Here is a 20,223-nt window from a genome sequence, read left to right on the forward strand (position 1 = left end):
ATCCATATATGAATATGACTTGGTGGGGGCGACTCATGCATGTTTGCTCAGGTCTACCACATGGCTTGGGTTTCAATCATGTGATCAAACATTGCTGCAGGCAGATAAATTGAGAAAACTTTTTCCCAAGCTTAATCTAATCTTGACCTGATGCATGCATGATGAGATGATATATAATCCATGAATGTGCATTAGGAATCAATCGGAGATGCAGTCATTGTTAATTTAAACATATTGTTTTGTTTCCCCTATGGTATAAAAGAATTAGCATGATGATCAGCCAAGCAACTTGCTGACAGAGAAAAAGAAAGATAAATCAATTTCCTGAATGAAGGTGCATGGAAGTGGTTGAGCATATATTAAATGTTCAACAAAATTCCGTATAAAATAAACCAATTTCTGTGTAGTTGCTTTATTTTATATATATATGAAGTTCTTAGGTTCCTTTAATACCTCCTTGATGATTGAATCCTTTTTGTTTGGTGAAGGAGGCTTGGATCTGTCATCTTCTTGCTTGATTTCCCTTTGATGTTCTCCCTGCACACATTCACAATAAATTAATCTCCACGCATGAATACTGAGTCATTAAGGAACAAATGATGTATTTACATACATACAGAAGAAAGATTTATGATCATTTCAAATTCATCAGAGTCAAACAATCTAAAAACCCAGAAAAAGAATAGGAAATGTCCCATTAATTTTGAATTTGTACTGCCAAAACTATGAAAAGTATACAAAACCCAGTACATATCTTAAATCAAAAAGTTCTTTGATTGATTAAGAAATCAGGCTTAAAGATTGAGTTTCAGTTAAAAAAGCAAGACTATTTTTTCTCCAGACAAGCCTTATTCAAGCATAGCTAGCTTGGCAGCCACAAGCTCACCTTGTTGGTTTCTACAGAAACATGATCACCTTCTCCACCGGGGCTGCTGCCAGATTTGGTTATCTTCTCCTCAAACACAACATTATTTCCAAGAGCAGACTTCTCCAAATTATTCTCCATTAATTCTTCAATGGTTTCTCTAGCTTTTCAATCACCGAAAACGTCAGAACAAGGGACATCTTATATAAGGAGGAGAAGCAGCCCCAGATTTTGACTAGACAAAATAAAATAATACAAACCACGGTTCTTATCTTTCTGTCTTTTGCTACTCATTGAGAAATGTCAAACATGCGAGCGGCTTGATATCTGCTCTTGTACAATCCAAGAAGCAACTCTTCCTTTCATTTTCAATACTCTTTTTTTATTGGTTTTTCCAAATAAATCATTTTACTCGGTTTGATAAGAAATCTCTTATTATAAAGTCCGAGTTTACGGTAGTTATATCCGGGGTAAGTAGTTTGGATTTAAAACCGTGAGATAAATAAAAAGTTTTTAATGAAATTAATAAGTTAAAGACGATTATCGTAGGAAAATTTATTTAATTTTTATAAAAATGAACTCTTTTTCTAAATTTTGTTTATGTCAAATTTTCGACATAACGAAGAAAATTGTATCAATTTGCTAATACTAATAGAATTTAATTTTGATTGGGATGAAGAAAAACAATTGTTCAATTTTCAACGTTTTAATGTAGAAACCAAAACTTCGTACGTGAGTTGCATAAAATGTCATGCGACCACCGAATTCAGCAGCCGTCATTTTGACTGTGGTGACCATGTGGGTCCCGACAACTGGGCAAACAAAACCTTAAAAGTTCTTGAGCAACTAGCCAATCATTGACTGCCACGTCATTCAATCACGCGAACAATGCGCTCCCTTGTTATGGCTTGACCTGACCGTATTTCAAGTATACACTCTGGATGTTCCTGGATGCAGCAGTCGACATGTGGCACTAGCTAATTATTTTTGGGTTGAATTAGATAATAAAACTAGGGTTGCGTCCTTCTGGATGCAATTTTTGGTAGGTTTATGTTTCCTGTCCTAATTTAAACCAATCATTAAAATTAAGACTGGTAAAAATAAATTAGGTTACTTGCGTATTTAAAATATGATATATGATTTTTTATTGTAATTATATATAATATATTTGTTAATATTGAAATTAAACTTTTACTTGGTAGTTTCGTGTAAAATTTAAAGTTCAAATTGTTGAATTTGAAACTAAAAAATCGAGATAGTTACTTGATAGATGTAGTCAAGTGTCAACCTTGAATTTTTTATATTAATGGAAATTATATATCCGTCGAAGAAATAAAGTGAAGTTTGCAATTTCATTAGGTTGAAAATTTTGAACGTGAAGAGGAAAAATCAAAGCAAATGGAGGAATTAAGAAGAAAAGATCTCGGATATATCGTGAATTATTTAATTATGAAAAGTAATTATTTTCAATCTTATAAATCGTATGTTTTTTTATTTTAAAATTTTAATCCAATAATTCAACATTAGAGTCATGGGGGCATCCCTCGTCTTAATATATTTATCAAAAGAAATTGAATGTTTCTATTGAAAGGAAAAGAAAGGACCGTCAAAGGTTGGACTTGTTCTCAATTAATTATGATATATATATACCGCAAATAATATGCCTTTCACAAGGATATGGAATTATGAAAAAGAAAAATTCAATTAAACTGAATGTCAATGAAGCAATTACAAGGAGCATTACAACAAATCCACAATGGAATTCTGGCTTAAAATAAGTGACAAATTCAACGTCCATGTTATTATTATTATTTTAATTAAAAAAATTTTAAAAAATAAAAACAATGATGATGATTCTAATGAATGGTGATTTTCATACATACACACACTCACATATATAGATCCGAGTTTATAGGTTAAGCTATATGTTTAAATTCATAGAATTTATCCAGCATTTAGGTAAATGATTTTGAAAATCTATTTTATTATTTTTGCTTCTTTTAATTGTTGATAGACATATATAAATCATAAATATAATGCCATTAAATTTCCCAAAAAACTTTATAAATAAATGAACGGTCGCATTAATAAGCACAATCTAAAGGAGAGATTTAAGATTTAAAATGTTATATATAATTTTCTATGAAAAATAATTTATTAAAATGTGGTCGGCAAGGACGATGAGATAATTTCAGATAATTTTTAATAGGGTTGAGAATGACTGCATATAAAATTATTGTGAAATTTTTTGTCAATCTATATATATATATATATATATCTATCTATCTATATAGTTGTTGATATATAATTGGTCTTGGCATTTTAAATCAACAAATAAATAATTAATTGTCTATCAATGGCTAATTAGATTAATTAATCAATAATTATTGTAGCTCTCCTCGTAAAAGACAAATAGAGAAAGGTTTAGTTTTTTGATTAATTTGTTCTGCTAAACCTATTCATTCCATGAGGATACCATAGGTTATTTGTCTTTAATGAAGAACCACTTTTGACATATATATATATATAAATGGTCTAGCATATTTGATCAAATATTTTGTGTTGGAAGAATGTCAATGATCTTATACCGAATTAATAGTATTTTTTAAAGGAGTTTTTAGATAGTAGTAATTTTCATAATCAAATTAGTTTTTTAAAGGTTAAAAAAACCAATAAAAGAAGAATATATTTTCTTACGTAATTCGATTAAAAATTTTGCAATTATCATATTCGTACCTAAATATTATTATTTACGTATAATTTGATAGTATTACATATATATAAATATTGTTATTTAGGTATATATGTATATATATATATATATATCTTTTTATTATATTGAAGTAACCTAAACCCACCTTGACCTCCTTTCCTGGATTTTTTTTTTTATTTGAAAAACCTTCCATTAATTCCATCCATCTTTTGTAGCTCAAAAATTGAAAGAATAAAGACCCAAAAGGCTTATACAGAGGATTGGGTCATCCTTTTTGGTCATCTCTAGTTTTGATTTAACCCTGACTCTTCATTAGATAGTTAATTATTAATCTATATTTAATGCTAACATGTTGCATTTTTTATAAGCATGATTACCTCAAAGTCCAATTAAAACAAGAAATAGTATAATCTTTTTTTTCTCTTTTGGCTTGCAAAATCTAAGGGTTCAACTAGTTATAAAGAAAAGAGGAGAGATGGTGTTAACAGCTCAATCAGCAAATAATATATATGAAGGTCTACATGCATTTAAAAAGTAATCATATACTCAAATCTCAATCAAATTGCAAGAGAAAAATTAATTAAAAAACAAATCAAGTTGTAATTATAATAAAAATGAAGTCAATGGATGCTGATTTGAGTAGTTGAAACAAGTAATTTTTTTTTTCTTTTCTCTCTTATGCTGAAGTTCCTTTTAATTAGATTGACCTCAACCAATGTATATAAAATTATAATTTTAATATATATTAATTCCAACTTGATGAACATCATTGGATCATTTTTAGCTGTCATTGATTGTTTTATTTTCTTGTAAGTTTTAGCTTTATTCTTGATGTAGAAACTTTCCAAAAGTTTACTTTTTGTATATGATAAAGGAAAATGCTAAGTTGAAGAGTTTGATTTCGATGTTGAAAGACATCATATAATTTTGATTTTAAAAATAAATAAATAAATAAATCAAGATATCATAAATATTTTAATGTGAGATAATAGTTACTTTAATCTCTAAATTTAAAATTAAATATTTCAAGAATCCAATTAGGATTCTTCATATTATTATTTTATTGCATATATGAAAATTTATTAATTAGATCTTGAATTAAATTGGAATCTTAAGTTTCAATCATCGGAAAGTCTTATATGCATATTGAGTATGAAGAATTTCTTATTATTTAATTTTTATTATATAAGGTAACCCTCTTCCATCTTATAATATAAATTTGGTAACTAATCTGCAATTAAAAATGAATTCTATATGAAAATGTGCGATACTTCATACAAATATTAAACTAATGTAATATAACTATTTGTTGACATAGGACAGAAAGGAAATCAAGATTTTTGTTTATTGGTCCACCTAAGTCATTATTTATAAGGAAGTCTATTTGGTTATTGCAATCTCAAGACGTTTTTATGGATCAATAATTGAAAACAATATCTTTAGTCAATTTGTTAGATCGTCATGCTTAAGCCAAAACGGCAAATTAAAGTATTATATAGCTAATGTTTTTACTAATTACACAGTTAGCAGAACGTGAAAAAAAAAAAACCGAGTAATATCACCTAAACAAATTGGAAAAATATCTAAAAGTATGATTTTAATTTGTTGATTGATTTGTTTGCTTCGTAATTCTATAAAAAGAATTAAAGGATTAATATTTAATTTAATAATAAGTGTATACTCTATTAGGACTTGGTATATTTATCATATGAACATAAATCGATGTTAGGCATTTTTTAGCTTGTTATTTTTATTAAAAAAAAATTGTCACAAGCTAAATTTATCTTGTGAATATGGAATTTTTAAATAGTTGAAAACCTTTATTTTGTTTTTTAAAAAAATCTTTTACCTTTTCCTCGTAATTGTTTTAAATCTTTGCAGTTGAATACGCTCAACGTTTTTTGACCAATCTAGTTGAGTTGTTGGTTCTATACCATCAATGTAGAAATGTCATGCTCGAAGCAGCTAATGCCACTATTTGAGCGGTTCGTCTAATACAAAATCTAATGATGGATGGCGATTTTCTTGTCTTCTGACAAAGAATCTTGCCAATAGCGAGAGAAGAAAGAACCAGCGGTGTGGGCGAGAGTTGTGGTCGTGGTCGGGAAGGGTTAAGGTCAAGACAGGGGTCGCAGTGGAGTCTTCACCAACAAAATTTTTAAAGTACTCATCCTTGGACCAAGGAGAGAATGAAAATGGTGGTAATGCTGGTGGGGGAGAAGGAGTAAATGTCGCTGGTAATGTTTGTGAGGGAAGGGAAGTAAATTTTGAAGGGGCTAAGGAAATTGATTTGGATAAGTTTCCTTGTAAGGTTGGTGGTGGGAGGGATAGGTAGCTAAGATAATGTGCATGGTGCTAATGTTATAAGATAATGTGCTGATCTTGTAAGGGAAGTAAATTTTCATATGCATCAACTCTTGTTCGTACAGATCTTCTCCAGCCCTACCGCTAACCCACTGCCACTTGGAAAAGTGCCTCCAACGTCCCTCTTAGATCTGTCAAAATGAGCTTGGTTCATTGGACTAACTCATTTTTTACTAAAAGTGAAATGGGTTGGGTATAAAAATTTAGGCTCATATTAAAAAAAGGCTTAAAGGGGTCAGTCCATCTGGTCAGTGTGGGTTGTCTAGGGTTAGTGTGGGCTAACCTTGCGAGCCAAAAGAAAAAAAAACTATTAGGCATAGGAAGCGTCCATATATTGTGACCGATTTATATTCAGTCCACTATTAAAAGTCTAAACTGAAGAAGAACCTTAAGATTTTTTACTTTTACCACTAGACATTATAGGCCTTGTATTGTAATTTCAAACAGTTTTTGATTCTTTAAAAAATTGAGGATCTCTGTTAATGAAAATTTGAGTGAGTGCATTAGAGTTAACATGAGGGGCCAACCCTCTTTTAGGTGAAAGTCTAGTTTCATGCACACAACATGAATTCTTTGTTTTTTCATTGACTCATTGCTTCTTTAAGGAAAGTGTTTTTGTTTTTGCACCTTTAAAGAAAAAAATACAAAACAAAAATATTAAGGAAAATAGGATTTACGAGAAAAGTAATGGACAACCCTACAAAGGCATGATGAGGAATATATTCGTTCCATTCCTCCCTCCCCTCCCCCATCTCTCTTTCTTCCTATGATATTGACAACAATTATTAGACTATCACAACAGGAAGTAACTTTGTCGAATTTGTATGAAGCTTGAATGACTAAACGGAGCAAACTAGAACTTATGACTTATTACCTACTATACTAAATCACCTAAGCTCTTTCTTTTGGCTTTTCATATTTCAGTAACATAACTCATGAAAAGACACGCTCGTTCTCCACTATAAGTATTTAATAGTTGAAAAATGTGTTTTATTATTCAATTTATGGATTAAATTATAAAATAATTTTATTGATAAAAAATTTGTTAGGTAAAATTATGAAAATAAATTTATATATTTTTTTTAAATAAAAGTGAACTGACCCAATTCAACATATGTGCTGACAAAGGATGGGTTGGGTCGAGATTTTGACAGTTTACATAAAAAATGAATTGACTCGACTTAATCCATATTTTCTCAACTCATAGTATTTTGGGTTAGATTAGACCAAGTCAGCCTATATTAACACCTGTAGTCCCTATCATATTCCTCATCAACAAACATTTACCTCACTCGCATTACCTCCCCTTCCTCACCCGCAATAACGCGATTCTTTCCTTCATTATCACCATTCTCTCCCTCAGGGTCACCAACATTACCGCCACCTTCTTCAGCAGCGGTAACTCCTTCCCCACCTGCAATAGCACTATTCTCTCCCTTAAGGTTACCAGCATCACCTCCACCTTCGTCAGCAACATTAGTTTGCATTTGGAGAATTGCTAGTTTTTTCTTTTAATATCTTCCAAATCGTTTATTAATTTCCCCCTAATTCATAGAATTGATTAGAGATAATCTGAGAAAAAATTTACTAATGGAAAAGAAGTAAGGAGAAGAGATTTGCTATGAAATGGAGCACTCATTTCAGAATTTGAGCTGCAAAACATGATCATTATTATTGAAACAGACAGAAGCACCAAGTCAATCTATTATTCTGCAAGCCTATTCTGGATTTGCTAATTAACTTGCTATTGTTCTAGGTAAAGGAGATCCCTTGACGAATGCCCTGAATAGAGTCAGGCCTGGCGAGGGAGAAGTATATGGGACTTCATGTGCCCCACCCCGAACCGTAGCATACGTTAAGAACGTTATATTTTTTCCGTCCTTTGCTTGACCAAACGATTGAGTCCACCCACCAACCTGAACGTAATGTTTGAAGAAACTCCATTAAGACTAGGAATTAGAAATCAAATACAGGGAATGGAATTGGAAGCAGATCGTGATTACCTGCATGTTGTCAAACCAGGGAGCATAGTTCCCAAAGTTCCCAAATGGCACAAGGTTCATCTCTTTCGCAAGCATGTTAGCAATTATCCTTGTTTGTGTTAGTGGGATTTTTGCATCTTGATCTCCACTGCAGTGAATTAGCTCAATTTTTTCAGTGGATTATAGGGGTGAATGGAGCTTGGAAGTGACTCATTGAGGTGGTGACTTACTTGTACAGGAGGATTGGAATACCACTTCTGAGAAGATTCAACAGAAGAGGTATGATATTGGTTTCTAGATTTTTTCTTTCATAGACAAGATCAGTCCTGCAACAGAAACAGTATGTTCAGTATGAGCAGGTCAAAATGTATCGGATATAGTTTGTTCAGAAAAAGAGAGAGAGACCCTGTACAGAATTCCCAACGATAAGGAAGGTGAGTTGTGTTTGCATGAAGTGCTTCTTGGACTTCAGGTTTGTTGAGGTATTTATGTATCCTATCTTCGATACATGGATCACCGGGGATAACTGATCTCATCGGAAGCTGCCAGAACAATCAAAGACAGAAGCTAACAGGCTAGAAAGAACCCGGACATTTGGACATTTGCATCATTTATTTTGCTGAGATGGCTTAGGGACAAAGTACCACTTACCTCAGCATCCAATGTATCGAATTTTCTCAGATAAACAGTCTGCCCAAACAGACTTCTTGATGTGCAAATAGGCAAAGTCACATCTCCGTACTGAGTATACGAGCCTATTTCCGCTCTTTGTTTGTGGATCACATCAGTGCATTCTTTGGACAAATTATTGTGAAGGGACTCTATGGCATCCCTCGGGCGACTGCAGACTGTTTTTCTCAGCATGAGCATTTCATCCGAAATGAGTCCATGTGACCAGAAAAACTCAGTGTTGTCAATACTAATCTCCCAATCTAGAAGAGGATTCCCCAACTGCAGGAATAGGGAAAAGCGAAAGAAATGTTGAAAATTGATAAAGCGAAAGATAACTGATAGCTAGGTAACATGAAGCTGAAAACGGGATGGAAGCAATCAGAGATTAACTGCAACTGCTTTGAGCCTGATTGGTTTGCCATTGGAATGTTTGTTGTAATCCAGCACTAAGGCAGCAAGCTGTGGTATGTAGTGACCTGCATTTGTAATTGTGCAGGTAACAGAAAACAATTATGCTTTGTAGAAATATTTTCCAAACAAGATAATTCCATTCAAATCAAAATTACCATTGGCGGAAGAATGTTACATACCCTTTGTTTGACTGCCAGGAGACAAGCAAAAGTGCAGAACAGAAACAGGGTAAAGAAAGGCATAAAACAGAAGTTGCCATAAATGAAAATTTACCTGCATAGCTCTCCCCAGTAAGGTACAAATCCGAGTTTCTATATTGCGGGAATTCTTTGAACCAGTTGACAAGAAATTGCAGATTCTCCTCAGCTGGAAAAGGCTAAAAATATCAGTGGTTTGAGTTGAACACTTCACCAATGTGCCTGATCACATGTTAAACTAACTGTATCTACCTGTAAAAGTATCATTAACACCTATGTAATCCGAGCTAGTATTTGAGTATGAAAATCCAACTCCAATTGGACTCTCAACGTACAGCATGTTTGATTCTGTTCATTCGGAAAATCAAAATCAGTTTAGATTTCCATCTTAAGATGTATGTGAACATATACCAAAGCTTTACCCAAATTCCATGAATATTGATTCTTGACCAAGAATCCGTCTTCCCCTGGCTGGAAAGGACCATGTTCCATGAACGCGCCATAGCCAAGAGATGAACAACCAGGGCCTAATTCAAACCCCAGAAAAACAATGTGCAAACAGACACAAGTAAGCTAAGCTGCAACTATATTCAAGACTAAAGTTTAAAACACTGACGAAACTTGAACATAGATTCATACCTCCATTTAGCCATAATGTTAAAGGATGTAACAGTGGATCGGCGGCATCCACTTCCACGAAGTAGTAGAATAAAGCTCGACCATGTTTAGCATCAGTGACAATGTAACCAGAGTATTGCTTGAAACCAACATTGGCAGGTTGACTCGGGAGTCTTGTTATCAGCTCAGCAGAAGCCCTGGAAGAGAAAAACAAGCAAGAAATAGCAGTGAAGTAAACCAACAACTGCATCTTTTTTTCCAGATAAAGAAGAATTGAAGTAGAAAATCAAAGTGGGAGTAGCTTCTAGGATGGATCATGTAACGTACTTATATGGTCCAATGATGAACGTAGCTTTCGCCTTTTCCATCAAAACCAAAAAGGTCCTGCTCGGGGTCAAAGTTCTTCATCACATGCGTAGGCCCATAGCAAAAGCTTGTAGTCAAAAAAGCAAATTCAAAAGGAATCAAAGGAGGGAGGGAGCCTTGGTACCAGGTTCATAGTACAGATTTGGCTGTACATTACGTTGGATTTGTCTTGATTTGTTGATTGATTGATTGACATGGAAGAAAAAGAGATCAAATTACGAAGACAAAATGATGTGTCGAACTTTATGAAAATCAATGAAACTTTGATGGATTCAACCAAATTTCTCTACTTCTGATGAATGACTCTGAAGATTAATTTGTCAGAATATGTAAATATCATTGGAGCGGACAATTTTGATACCAATTTCACTATCAGTCAACAAATTTGATCGAATATTTGTTAGGAAAAAAAAGGAAGTTTAAGTGGTGGAAGTGGCCAAATTGTACTTTATTTGGTGAATAATTGATAGTTTTGTTGATATATATTACTTATATATATTTTGTCGATAATTGACTGACTGAAATGATTATAAATTATACCATAAACATTACTTTTTTATTTTAAAAATGCTACTCTATGTGTTTATAAACCCAAATTACATGAAAATTTTAGTTGAAAATTGTGTTATTTCTCAGTTATGGCTCTTTCTCAGTTATGAAAATTTCCAAATCCTGCCAAGACTTTTCACCATATTTGATCAAGTACAACAAGAGAAAGAAGATAACAAAACTAAAATTGTAATTAGAAAGAAATGGAGCTTTCTTCTACTCATTTTTTGTTTTCTTTTTCTGATGGATTTCTCCCTACACTGGTTAAACTGCAAAAGAAAATCATAATTAAAACACAAGAGCAAAGCCAAGTTATTAATCCTCACACTCTATGTTTTCTTTTCTGATGGAATTCTAGGCAAAGGAGATCCTCTAAGAAATGCCCGGAATAGGGTGAGAGCTTGTGAAGGTGAAGTGTATGGGACCTCATGTGCTGCACCTCTGAGCGTAGCAAAAGTTAAATATGTAACATTTTTTCCTTTCCTTGCTTGGCCAAATGACTGAGTCCACCCACCAACCTGAATTTAGACAGGATAGATCAGCAGCAGACATGATTTGACAATTGATGTGAAGTTTTGTGCAACTTTTATTGTGGAATTGCCAATGCATACCTGCATCTTGTCATACCAAGGAGCATAACTCCCAAATGGCACAAGCTTCAATTCTTCTGCAAGCATATTCGCAATTATCCTTGTTTGTGTTAATGGGATTTTTGAATCTTGATCTCCGCTGCAGTGAAGTAGCGGAGGCTTTCTGTCAATTAAGGAGACAATGGAGCTTGAAAGAACACTATTGAGTTGTAGAATTACTCACTTGAAAAGGAGAATTGGTATGCTTCTCCTGAGAAGCTTTGACAGAAGAGGTATGATGTTGATTTCTAGACTCTCTCTTTGATAGACAAGATGCCTGTACCAGAAAAGTTTTGATTTAATTTGTTTGCATATTAACATGAGTTAAGAACTAGATAAATAGGCATAGTAGAAGCAGTTTTGACAGAAGAGGTATTATATTAATTCCAAGATTCTGTCTTTGATAGTCAAGATCCCTGTAACAGAAATAGGTTTGTTTAATTTGTTTGCATACTTGCAAAAACCTGAGTTAAGAACTAGTTAAATAGGCACATCAGATTTGCCAATTGAGAGAAAGAGATCAGACCCTCCACAGAATTCCCAATCTGAAGGGAGGTGAGTGGTGTTTGCATGAAGTGCTTCTTGTACTTTAGGCGTGTTAAGATATTGATATATCCTATCTCCAAGACATGGATCACTGGCAACAGCTGATGTCATAGCAAGCTGCAAGAACAATCAAAGACTATTGCTAGTTAGGAAGAACCTGTACATTTTGCACGACATATTTACAGAGATTCACTTGCATCGCCTCAGCAGTAATGCTGTTACTTACCTTAGCATGTAACCTATTGAGAGCTCCCTGATAAACGGTCTGCCCAAGTACAGTTGATGACAGGCAAATAGGCAAAATCAGGTCTCCGGGGTCAGTATATGAACCTATTTCTTCTTGCTCCTTGTTCAGCACATCGATGCATTGTTTGGACAGGTTACGATGAAGGGACTCTTTAAGGCTCCTTGATTCACTGCATACAGTCTTTCTTAGCATCAGCATTTCATCTGAAATGACTCCATGTGACCATAAAAACTCAGCATTGTTGACACTTATTTCCAGATCTAAAAGAGGATTTCCCAACTGCAGAAGATCAAAAAAGTAAAGTTGAAAACTGCTAAAACTCAAATGCAAAGCTAAAACATGAATAGCATATTAATTGCAATGAAAGATTAACTGCAATGGCTTTAAGCTTGATGGGTCTGCCACTGAAACGTTTATTGTAACTCAGGATTAAGGCTGCCAGCTGAGGAATGTAGTGACCTACATTTATGCAGAAAAAAGATTAGATAATGTCCACAATCTTGATGCCAGGCCAAGGTAGTAACTCCATTCAAATAAGATTAATATAAGCAGTAAGCACAGAGGTGAAAATGAAACCTGACCTGCATAGCTTTCCCCAGAAAGATACAAATCCGAGTCTCTATATTGTGGGAATTTTTTGAACCAATTAAGAATGAATATCAGATTCTCCCCAGCTGAAAACACTCATTATCAGTGCTCTGAGTTTAACAATTAACAATGTGCCTGATGACATTTAGCATTAATCATATCTACCTGTTATGGTATCATTCACTCCGAGGTAATCCGAGCTTGTATTTGAGTAAGAAAATCCAACACCAATCGGACTCTCGAGATACAACATGTTTGATTCTGTTCATAGAGAAATATCAGATCCATGGAGTAACCTAATTTCAGCGTTAGATTTCCATGTTACTGAACAAATACTAAAGCATTACCCAAATTCCATGAATATTCATTCTTGATTAAGTGTCCATTTTCTCCTGGCTGGAAAGGACCATGCTCTAAAAATGCACCAAAGCCCAGAGATGAACAACCAGGGCCTGAAAAGAAACAATGAGCAAACAGACAGACGTTAAGCCAAGTAGAAACACCCTGATGGAATTCAACCGCAAACAGCAACACCAAACTAGGCTGCAGATTCTTACCTCCATTAAGCCACAATGTCAAGGGATGTAACCCTGGGTTGGCGGAATCGACTTCCACAAAGTAGTAGAATAAAGCTCGGCCATGTTTCGGTTCAGTAACGATGTAACCAGAGTATTGCTTGAAAGTAACATTGGCAGGTTGACCTGGGAGAGCTTTTATCAGCTCAGCAGAAGCACTGCAAAAGAAGAAGAAGAGGAAGAAGCAAGAAATAACAGGAAAAGCGAGGAGAAACCTCATTCTTTTCCACATGGAGACGAGAAGAGTATGGGTCCGGAGATATTTTTCTGAAAAGTTACATATATAGTCCAATAATGCACGTTGCTTCGAAATGTCCGAGAAATAATTAAGAATTCAATCCATCCAAAAGCAAAGAACCGGGAATTCATAATCTCCAGTCTGTGTACCCCAAAGTTGTTTATCAGCTAAGTAGGACCATAGCAGACGAGCAGATTGGTTGAAGTCAAAAATTTAAGTCTGAAAAGAATCTAGAAAATTGTCTTGTGATGGGAATCACGAGGGCATGGGTGATACTCCTTGCAAGCATGGCCATCCCACCCAATATCTCATATGGCTGTAATACTTTTCATTGGTTTGACTTTTATTCCCTTTATTAGTATCCCATTAGGAAAAAAAAATGAACTCTGTCATGTGCTATGTCTCGTTCTCCTTGTGAAGGATTTGTACGGTAGTAAACTCAATCATGGGCGGTTGGACAAAGCAAAAGCAGTTTATATGCTGATCTGATGAGTGCCTGGGCTTCAGTTTCACGTTCTGAACATGCAACAAGCTGCATGAAGCCTTCTCAAACTTTTTTAGCTTACACCGAAGTAATAACTATTAACTACTCTTTAATACTCTTTAAATTGCATTTTACTACTTTTTAAATTGCATTTAAATTTTAATTTGAGAAGGAAAGTAAAATTTTGTTGAGTACTCAAAATCACAATATTAAATGTGATGATTGGTAAATTATTTTGTCGTTAAAGTATTTAATGAGTTTATTTTGATTTTCATCGTATATTAAAAAACCAATTAAATTTTTTTCTTTTTTTTTATAAATGGATTATGAAATAGTCTCACTAAAAATAATATTAAGTTTAATAAAAAAAGGAAAATTTTGAATGATAATGATTTTAATCATGATATATTTATAAAAATAACTTTATAAAATATTGATTTTGTTTATAAAAAAATAATTCAAACTTAATTTTTGTAAATAAGATAAATTAATATATCTATTATGAAATCAAATAATTAAGTAATAAAATATTTATATTTATTTCTTAACATCATAAATCTTTTGCATTTAAATATTTGACTTATTAATAAATATATGTATCATTTACTCACAGATTTATACTTTTCAAAAAAAAATTTATTCAATTTAGTTTCTAAATATCTCAATTTTGTTTAGTTTAGTGTCTATATTATACATTTTTGTTCAATTTAGTTATTATGATGTAGCCTAGATTTTTTTTTAATTTTTTTATCGATCTATCACGTGAACATTGTCACGTCATCATATCAATACCACATAGTACTACAACATTAGCATGTCAAAGTGATTTGACATTACCACATTAGCAGTAATGTCATTACCTCTAATAGTAAAATTAGACGACATAAAAGGAAGAGACTAAATTGTTCAAATTTCTAAAACCAAAGGATTAAATTGACTAGATTTTGAATTCTATGACTAAATTGACCAAAAAGCATAGGTATAAGAACTATTTGGATACTTTAACTATTCTTTTTTCTCGTACTGAACATTGTGCAATTTAATTGACCTTTACGTTCATATTTCAAATTTTTTTATAACATGATTCATATTTTTAAATTCCACTTTTAATTAAGGTGCACAATTAAGTATGTAAGATTAAAGAATCCTATAGTCAAATTCAAATAAAATTTGAAAAGTAAAACTATTGTCACTAATGGTCATTGGGTAAATTATTTAAATTCAATTATAAATAATATTTTTTAATATTAAATTTTAATTTTATATAATTCTTATTTATATAATTAATACAATATGTATTAAAATTTATCAATGGTTTTAAATATGATTTTAAATTTTAATTTAATTTTTCATTAGCTATATTTAATTTATTACTATAATTTTCATTAATAATATTAAATTTTAATCAGGATTTGATAGGTTACACGCTGCCATTCATGGGCCAACCGTCCAACAAATTTTTTAAAACAGGCCCGCTGAAAGTCGGTTGGTTTGGTCTTAAATAAAGCTTTAAAAAGCCCAATCCGAATGGCCCAACACACATCAACTAATCAAAAACGCCGCCGTTCCTTCTCCATGTAAGGCGGTTGGATGGCTGCTTAATACGGCGTCGTTTACTAGCTAGAAACACAGTGAAAATGAAGCTTTTATTCACGCATTCAGCTAGACCACCGTGATCTTGTGATTCTTGCTCCCCTCTCCCCCCCAAAAAAATTCTCAGTCTCAGCCAAACTCTCTTTGGTAATCTATCAACAAACACAGCCATGGCTATGCAAACCGGAGTGGGCTTGTCTAAGATCTTGATCCTAGCCGGCGCAGGCACTGCATCAAACTCACTTCTTACTTCAATCCTTCTCTATATTCTCTGTTCTTATCTTTGATTTCAATTTTGACTTTTTTCGTGTCGTAATTTCTCTTCAGGTTACACCGGTACGATTCTCCTCAAGAACGGTAAACTATCGGATATAATAGGCGAATTGCAGGTTAGTTTTTAACGGTTTCGTTTATTTCAAATTGTTCGTTTTCTCGCCGTCTTCTCGATGGAATTTGGATCCTTTCGAATTTTTGTTCTCTTGACTAGGTTTGTTTCTGGCTTTTAACTTTCTTTTTTTTTTTAATTTTCCATTTTTCTTGTGTTGTTGTGATTTGGCAGTCACTGGTGAGGGGACTGGAAAATTCTGGGGAGCAATCGGATGATTCAGATGCCCTTCTGGCTCAGGTCATTATAATAAAATTGAGCTTCGTTTTTGAACTTTTTGGTTGTTATTTTGATTGTTTTGCATTAATTTATAGGTCCGTCGCTTGTCAACTGAGATTAGGCAACTGGCCTCAGCACGGCAGATACATGTTTTGAATGGGGATTCCGGCGGTATTTTTTTATTATATTTGTTTAGATAGTAGTTTGGTTAGATGCGTTAAAATAGAAAAAATATGTGAAACCTGTTTGTATTAGCGATATTGCATGAAGCATTTTAAATAGTTGCGCTTTACTTGTTTGTTTTTCCTGATTTAGCAGGTAAGTTAACCTCTCTTGTAGTCCCAGTCGCTACGTTGGGGGCATTGAGTTATGGTTACATGTGGTGGAAGGTATGCTAGTTAGATATTGGCATCTTTTCATGAATTATTGATATGGTTTCTTTTTCAGAATCTAGTGCTTAGGTAGAATTAACTATCTTTTTTGTACAGAATAAAATCACCCCAATGCCCGCCCTGTCCCTTTTGATTTATTTGCATCCAAATTTTTAATGCCTTTTAAGGGAAACAAAACTGATACTTTTGCATACTATTATCGACTTTATCTGCAACTTTCTCTCATTCTCTTCATCCTTGCTGACTGCTTGTTATTTGATTGATTGGGTCTTTTTCTTTTTTCTTTTCCTTATCTAATTATTAGGGCATATCATTCTCTGATCTTTTCTGGGTAACAAAACGAAGTATGGCAATTGCTGTGGAGAACTTAACAAAAAATCTGGATTCTGTGTCAGATGCTCTCTCTGTAAGTTTACGTTCTCTTGATTGCAATTTCTTAGCATAGTAACAAACCGAAATTATGTTGCATGTTACAATATTTTGTTTATTTTTAATTTAAAAATGAATTGGCTGGTATAAGTTATTGTGTTTCATATTCATGGTAATTTTTTCTTTCATTAATTAAGTAAAAGTATTCATTTTTATTTGCTCCTCCAGTGCTCCTTTTTAGGTTCACTGAAGTTATAATTTGATGAAGTGTTGTCTTGGAAATTTTCTGTCAAATTAGTATAGTCAGGCAATTTGTGCTTGTTTGCACCTGTTTTGGTGCTAAAATGTCCATAAGAAGTATGCATCTTCCAATATGAGTAGATTTAATTAGTTTTCAGATAACTTTTTACATTAATATGGCACACTAAGAAATATGCATACAGCCTATGATTACTTAACAAATTTTATGTGGGCAGGCTGCAAAGAAGCATTTGACACAACGTATTCAGAATCTGGATGACAAAATGGAAACGCAGAAGGAAATCTCAAAGAGCATTCAAGAAAGTGTAAGTGAATATGTTTTTCCTTTTCTTTTATCTGACCTTTGAGGATTGGTACGCTACACGACCTTTTTCAAAAAGGCCTACTTCCCTATCAACCTTCCTTCTTGTTTCTTCTTGTATTTCTTATGATTTTTAGTTCTAAGAAAGGAGTGAAGAGAGTTCAACATGGTCCAACATGATTGTTTCAAATGCTTCCATTTGTGGAGATTAATTAGCTATGATTTTGAAGATAATAAGTAGGTTCAAAAATTTTATTTGAAACATTTGAAACTTGATATTAGACTATCAAGCTTACAATGCATTTTGTTGCTCTTTGATTCTGGGCATTGGATTGATGTACTTGGTTTTGGGGTCATTAGAGAACCAATTAGATTGATCAATGAATTAATGTTTACCATCTCTAATGTTGTTCATATTTGTGAAACAGGTAGAAGAGGCTCGTTCAAATCTATCTAACATTGAATATGATTTGGATGCACTGCAGAGAATGATATCTGGTTTGGTGAGGATTTTTTTTTCTTCTCTAATAATTGTTGCACTTCTTGAGAAGTGGTTGTTATATGGTGCCATAGTGGTTGCGCATCTCTTCTTTCTATCTTTCTTCTTTTCCCACTTCAGAAGCCGTTAAACTTATTACTGAAGTCAACTGCTTTTTCTAGAAACATAAAAGAGGAGCATTTTTTATTCTTCTTTTTCATGTCTCTTTCTTGTTCTACTAAGAGTAAAATTAAAATGCCATACAGGCCTTAAGAATACTTCAAGGTCATATCTATTTATAAATGTGTGTCTGATTTGTTTTGCCTCTGTGATAATTTTTACAACTTTGCCCGCTTGCAGGATGGAAAAATAGGGTCATTGGAATATAAGCAGGTAAATAGTTTTTTACCTTTTCTTGTACTTTGCAATATAGAAGTTGAATGTGTGATTCTGGGCAGGAAATTGCACCTAAATGTAGGTTGTAACTCTTAAATATGCCATATTTGACTAATATTTTTGAATTATGTGTTTCTCCGTTGCCCACTTTCCCTGTGATTGTTGCAAGGTCTGGTGGTGGTACTGACGAGAATGAATATAATATTTAGTTTCTTGCACATCTTGTATTAAATTTTTTCACCTTTGCAGTATCTTTATTGATTTTATCAACAGAATTTACCTAAACAGTTTTTTTCTGGCAGGATCTTGCCACTGCTGGTGTGTGGTACCTTTGCAACGTGGTTGGTGGCAAGAAAACAAAAATGCCTGAAGCTCTGCAGGTACTAGTGGGAAGATGATTAATTAGTTTGTTTTCACCTTTTGAGTTTACAATATAATAATATATTGATTCTGTCATATTTAATCATATTTAAAATTGAAAAAGGATAAAAAATGGGGGGTGGAGGGCAGATTGTTTTTGTCTTTTCTCTTTCCATATGGATCACTTCTTCTTATTAACGTGGTGGTAATCCTGCTAGTGTGTAAAAGATAATATGATGCATTTTTCTGCACACCAGGCATTCCTTCTCTGAAAATTTTTTCATGACCATAATCTAAGTGGCTGATTTGACATTTTCTTGCAGGACCAACTTAAACTTTCTGTGAAATCTCGTAATTTACTCACAAATTCAGGAACTCCGACTCCAAAGGTATCTTTCTGTATCTATAGAGAAAGTTTAAAAATAAGCAAGTGCACATGCACATATGCATTATAGTTAAATCTGCTCTTGTCAGATGAAGCGGATTGACCAGGTATCAATGTTAGTTGGATGTGCTAGCATAAAGTTTCATGGATCAACCCAATCCATGTTGTTTTTTCTGCCATAAAAATTTCAATTTAGACCCTTTATTTGGTTAAACTAAGGACTTCACGGAATTCAAAATGTTGATAATGTCTAAATTTGACATGTGGTTTGTTTCAGGGTCTGAAAGACGTTGCAGATATTTTTTCTGGAAGTGCGAATAATTCAGGGACAGATGCTATCGTGCAAGAAGGTATTGATAATTTGGATGAAGAGCCAAGAAGCCTGCAGAGGTTTGTTTCATAGTTTTGGATATCTTTAAGGTTTGCTTTATTCAGTTCATCTAAGTTGAACCTAGTTTGTGAAGTAGGGAACATTTTTGGAGGGCAATGTTGTTATACTAGAGACTAAAGAAAAAAAGCAATGCTATGTTCTTCTTAAGCAATCATATGCCTGAGCTTAGCTGTCATATGACAAACCCCGGTAATGCAGCTTTCAGTCCCCGTTCGTTTAACACAATTTGATATTTGCAGGAGCATTTCAGCTAGATGATGATCACATGTTCACGATAATCATTTTCAGTGTGGCAGTTGAGAGCATTTACCAATAACATAATTTCACGTACAGAATATTTAGAGTAAACCGCAGTACAAAGGATTAGCTTTCTATTGGTTATTTTACCCGTTTGTTATGTACTTGTAACAGCAGTTGATACTGTTGAATCCTCATAAGTTTGGCAAATATGATATCTTTTCATCCTTTTGTTTCTTTTTCTCCCATTTTTAATATTTGGAATTATGTAAAAAAAATTATAAAAATTAGATGTTTTATTTTTGAGTATTATTCTTTATTCTGGAAACAAAGCCGGGAAAAAAAAGAAATAAATGTTTTTTTTAAAGGCAATTATACAAAAACAATACATGATAACAAGTTATGTAATGGT

The 20,223-nt window shown here is 33.3% G+C and overlaps 3 protein-coding genes across 7 annotated transcripts; 1 reads left to right on the forward strand and 2 right to left on the reverse strand.

The window, feature by feature from the left end:
- On the reverse strand, window positions 7,578–10,469 carry LOC18610474 (serine carboxypeptidase-like 46). 2 transcript variants are annotated; one of them, XM_007046145.2, is made up of 11 exons: window positions 10,150–10,469; window positions 9,844–10,019; window positions 9,627–9,731; window positions 9,457–9,552; window positions 9,281–9,373; window positions 8,987–9,072; window positions 8,576–8,875; window positions 8,330–8,466; window positions 8,155–8,250; window positions 7,946–8,072; window positions 7,578–7,858 (listed from the first exon to the last, which is right to left on the reverse strand). In XM_007046145.2, the coding sequence occupies exons 1-11, from the start codon at window positions 10,188–10,190 to the stop codon at window positions 7,679–7,681; spliced, it is 1,437 nt and encodes a 478-aa protein (XP_007046207.2). In that variant the 5' UTR covers window positions 10,191–10,469; the 3' UTR covers window positions 7,578–7,678. The 2 variants fall into 2 exon arrangements, with proteins under 2 accessions (XP_007046207.2, XP_017971407.1); XM_018115918.1 differs by lacking the exon at window positions 10,150–10,469 and having other exon boundaries at window positions 9,844–10,105.
- LOC18610475 (serine carboxypeptidase-like 45) lies at window positions 10,908–13,708 on the reverse strand. Of its 2 annotated transcripts, none has more exons than XM_007046146.2 (10): window positions 13,305–13,705; window positions 13,095–13,199; window positions 12,913–13,008; window positions 12,741–12,833; window positions 12,533–12,618; window positions 12,139–12,438; window positions 11,893–12,029; window positions 11,551–11,643; window positions 11,349–11,466; window positions 10,908–11,255 (listed from the first exon to the last, which is right to left on the reverse strand). In XM_007046146.2, exons 1-10 carry the CDS (start codon window positions 13,552–13,554, stop codon window positions 11,067–11,069), a joined length of 1,467 nt encoding a protein of 488 aa, XP_007046208.2. In that variant the 5' UTR covers window positions 13,555–13,705; the 3' UTR covers window positions 10,908–11,066. The 2 variants fall into 2 exon arrangements, with proteins under 2 accessions (XP_007046208.2, XP_007046209.2); XM_007046147.2 differs by having other exon boundaries at window positions 11,221–11,255; window positions 11,349–11,404; window positions 13,305–13,708.
- On the forward strand, window positions 15,705–20,048 carry LOC18610476. Of its 3 annotated transcripts, none has more exons than XM_018115919.1 (13): window positions 15,705–15,862; window positions 15,965–16,026; window positions 16,197–16,262; window positions 16,337–16,412; window positions 16,557–16,630; window positions 16,938–17,039; window positions 17,479–17,568; window positions 17,993–18,067; window positions 18,403–18,435; window positions 18,741–18,818; window positions 19,122–19,187; window positions 19,461–19,573; window positions 19,651–19,728. In XM_018115919.1, exons 1-13 carry the CDS (start codon window positions 15,808–15,810, stop codon window positions 19,682–19,684), a joined length of 924 nt encoding a protein of 307 aa, XP_017971408.1. In that variant the 5' UTR covers window positions 15,705–15,807; the 3' UTR covers window positions 19,685–19,728. The 3 variants fall into 3 exon arrangements, with proteins under 3 accessions (XP_017971408.1, XP_007046211.2, XP_017971409.1); XM_007046149.2 differs by having other exon boundaries at window positions 16,560–16,630; XM_018115920.1 differs by lacking the exon at window positions 19,651–19,728 and adding an exon at window positions 19,814–20,048 and having other exon boundaries at window positions 15,706–15,862.

Source organism: Theobroma cacao, chromosome 2 (genome assembly GCF_000208745.1).
Source record: "Theobroma cacao cultivar B97-61/B2 chromosome 2, Criollo_cocoa_genome_V2, whole genome shotgun sequence".
Classification (NCBI taxonomy): Eukaryota; Viridiplantae; Streptophyta; class Magnoliopsida; order Malvales; family Malvaceae; genus Theobroma; species Theobroma cacao.

Coding starts and splice junctions, on each gene's coding strand:
- LOC18610474 (XM_018115918.1), bottom strand. CDS start 10,072: ATGCAGTTGTTGGTTTACTTCACTGCTATTTCTTGCTTGTTTTTCTCT. Junction 8,251..8,329: donor CGTTGGGAATTCTGTACAGG/GTCTCTCTCTCT, acceptor TTTCTGTTGCAG/GACTGATCTTGTCTATGAAA. Junction 8,073..8,154: donor ATTCCAATCCTCCTGTACAA/GTAAGTCACCAC, acceptor AATTCACTGCAG/TGGAGATCAAGATGCAAAAA.
- LOC18610475 (XM_007046146.2), bottom strand. CDS start 13,554: ATGTGGAAAAGAATGAGGTTTCTCCTCGCTTTTCCTGTTATTTCTTGC. Junction 13,200..13,304: donor GACATTGTGGCTTAATGGAG/GTAAGAATCTGC, acceptor GTTTCTTTTCAG/GCCCTGGTTGTTCATCTCTG. Junction 11,467..11,550: donor ATACCAATTCTCCTTTTCAA/GTGAGTAATTCT, acceptor ACTTCACTGCAG/CGGAGATCAAGATTCAAAAA.
- LOC18610476 (XM_018115919.1), top strand. CDS start 15,808: ATGGCTATGCAAACCGGAGTGGGCTTGTCTAAGATCTTGATCCTAGCC. Junction 17,040..17,478: donor CTGTGTCAGATGCTCTCTCT/GTAAGTTTACGT, acceptor TTATGTGGGCAG/GCTGCAAAGAAGCATTTGAC. Junction 18,436..18,740: donor GGTCATTGGAATATAAGCAG/GTAAATAGTTTT, acceptor TTTTTCTGGCAG/GATCTTGCCACTGCTGGTGT.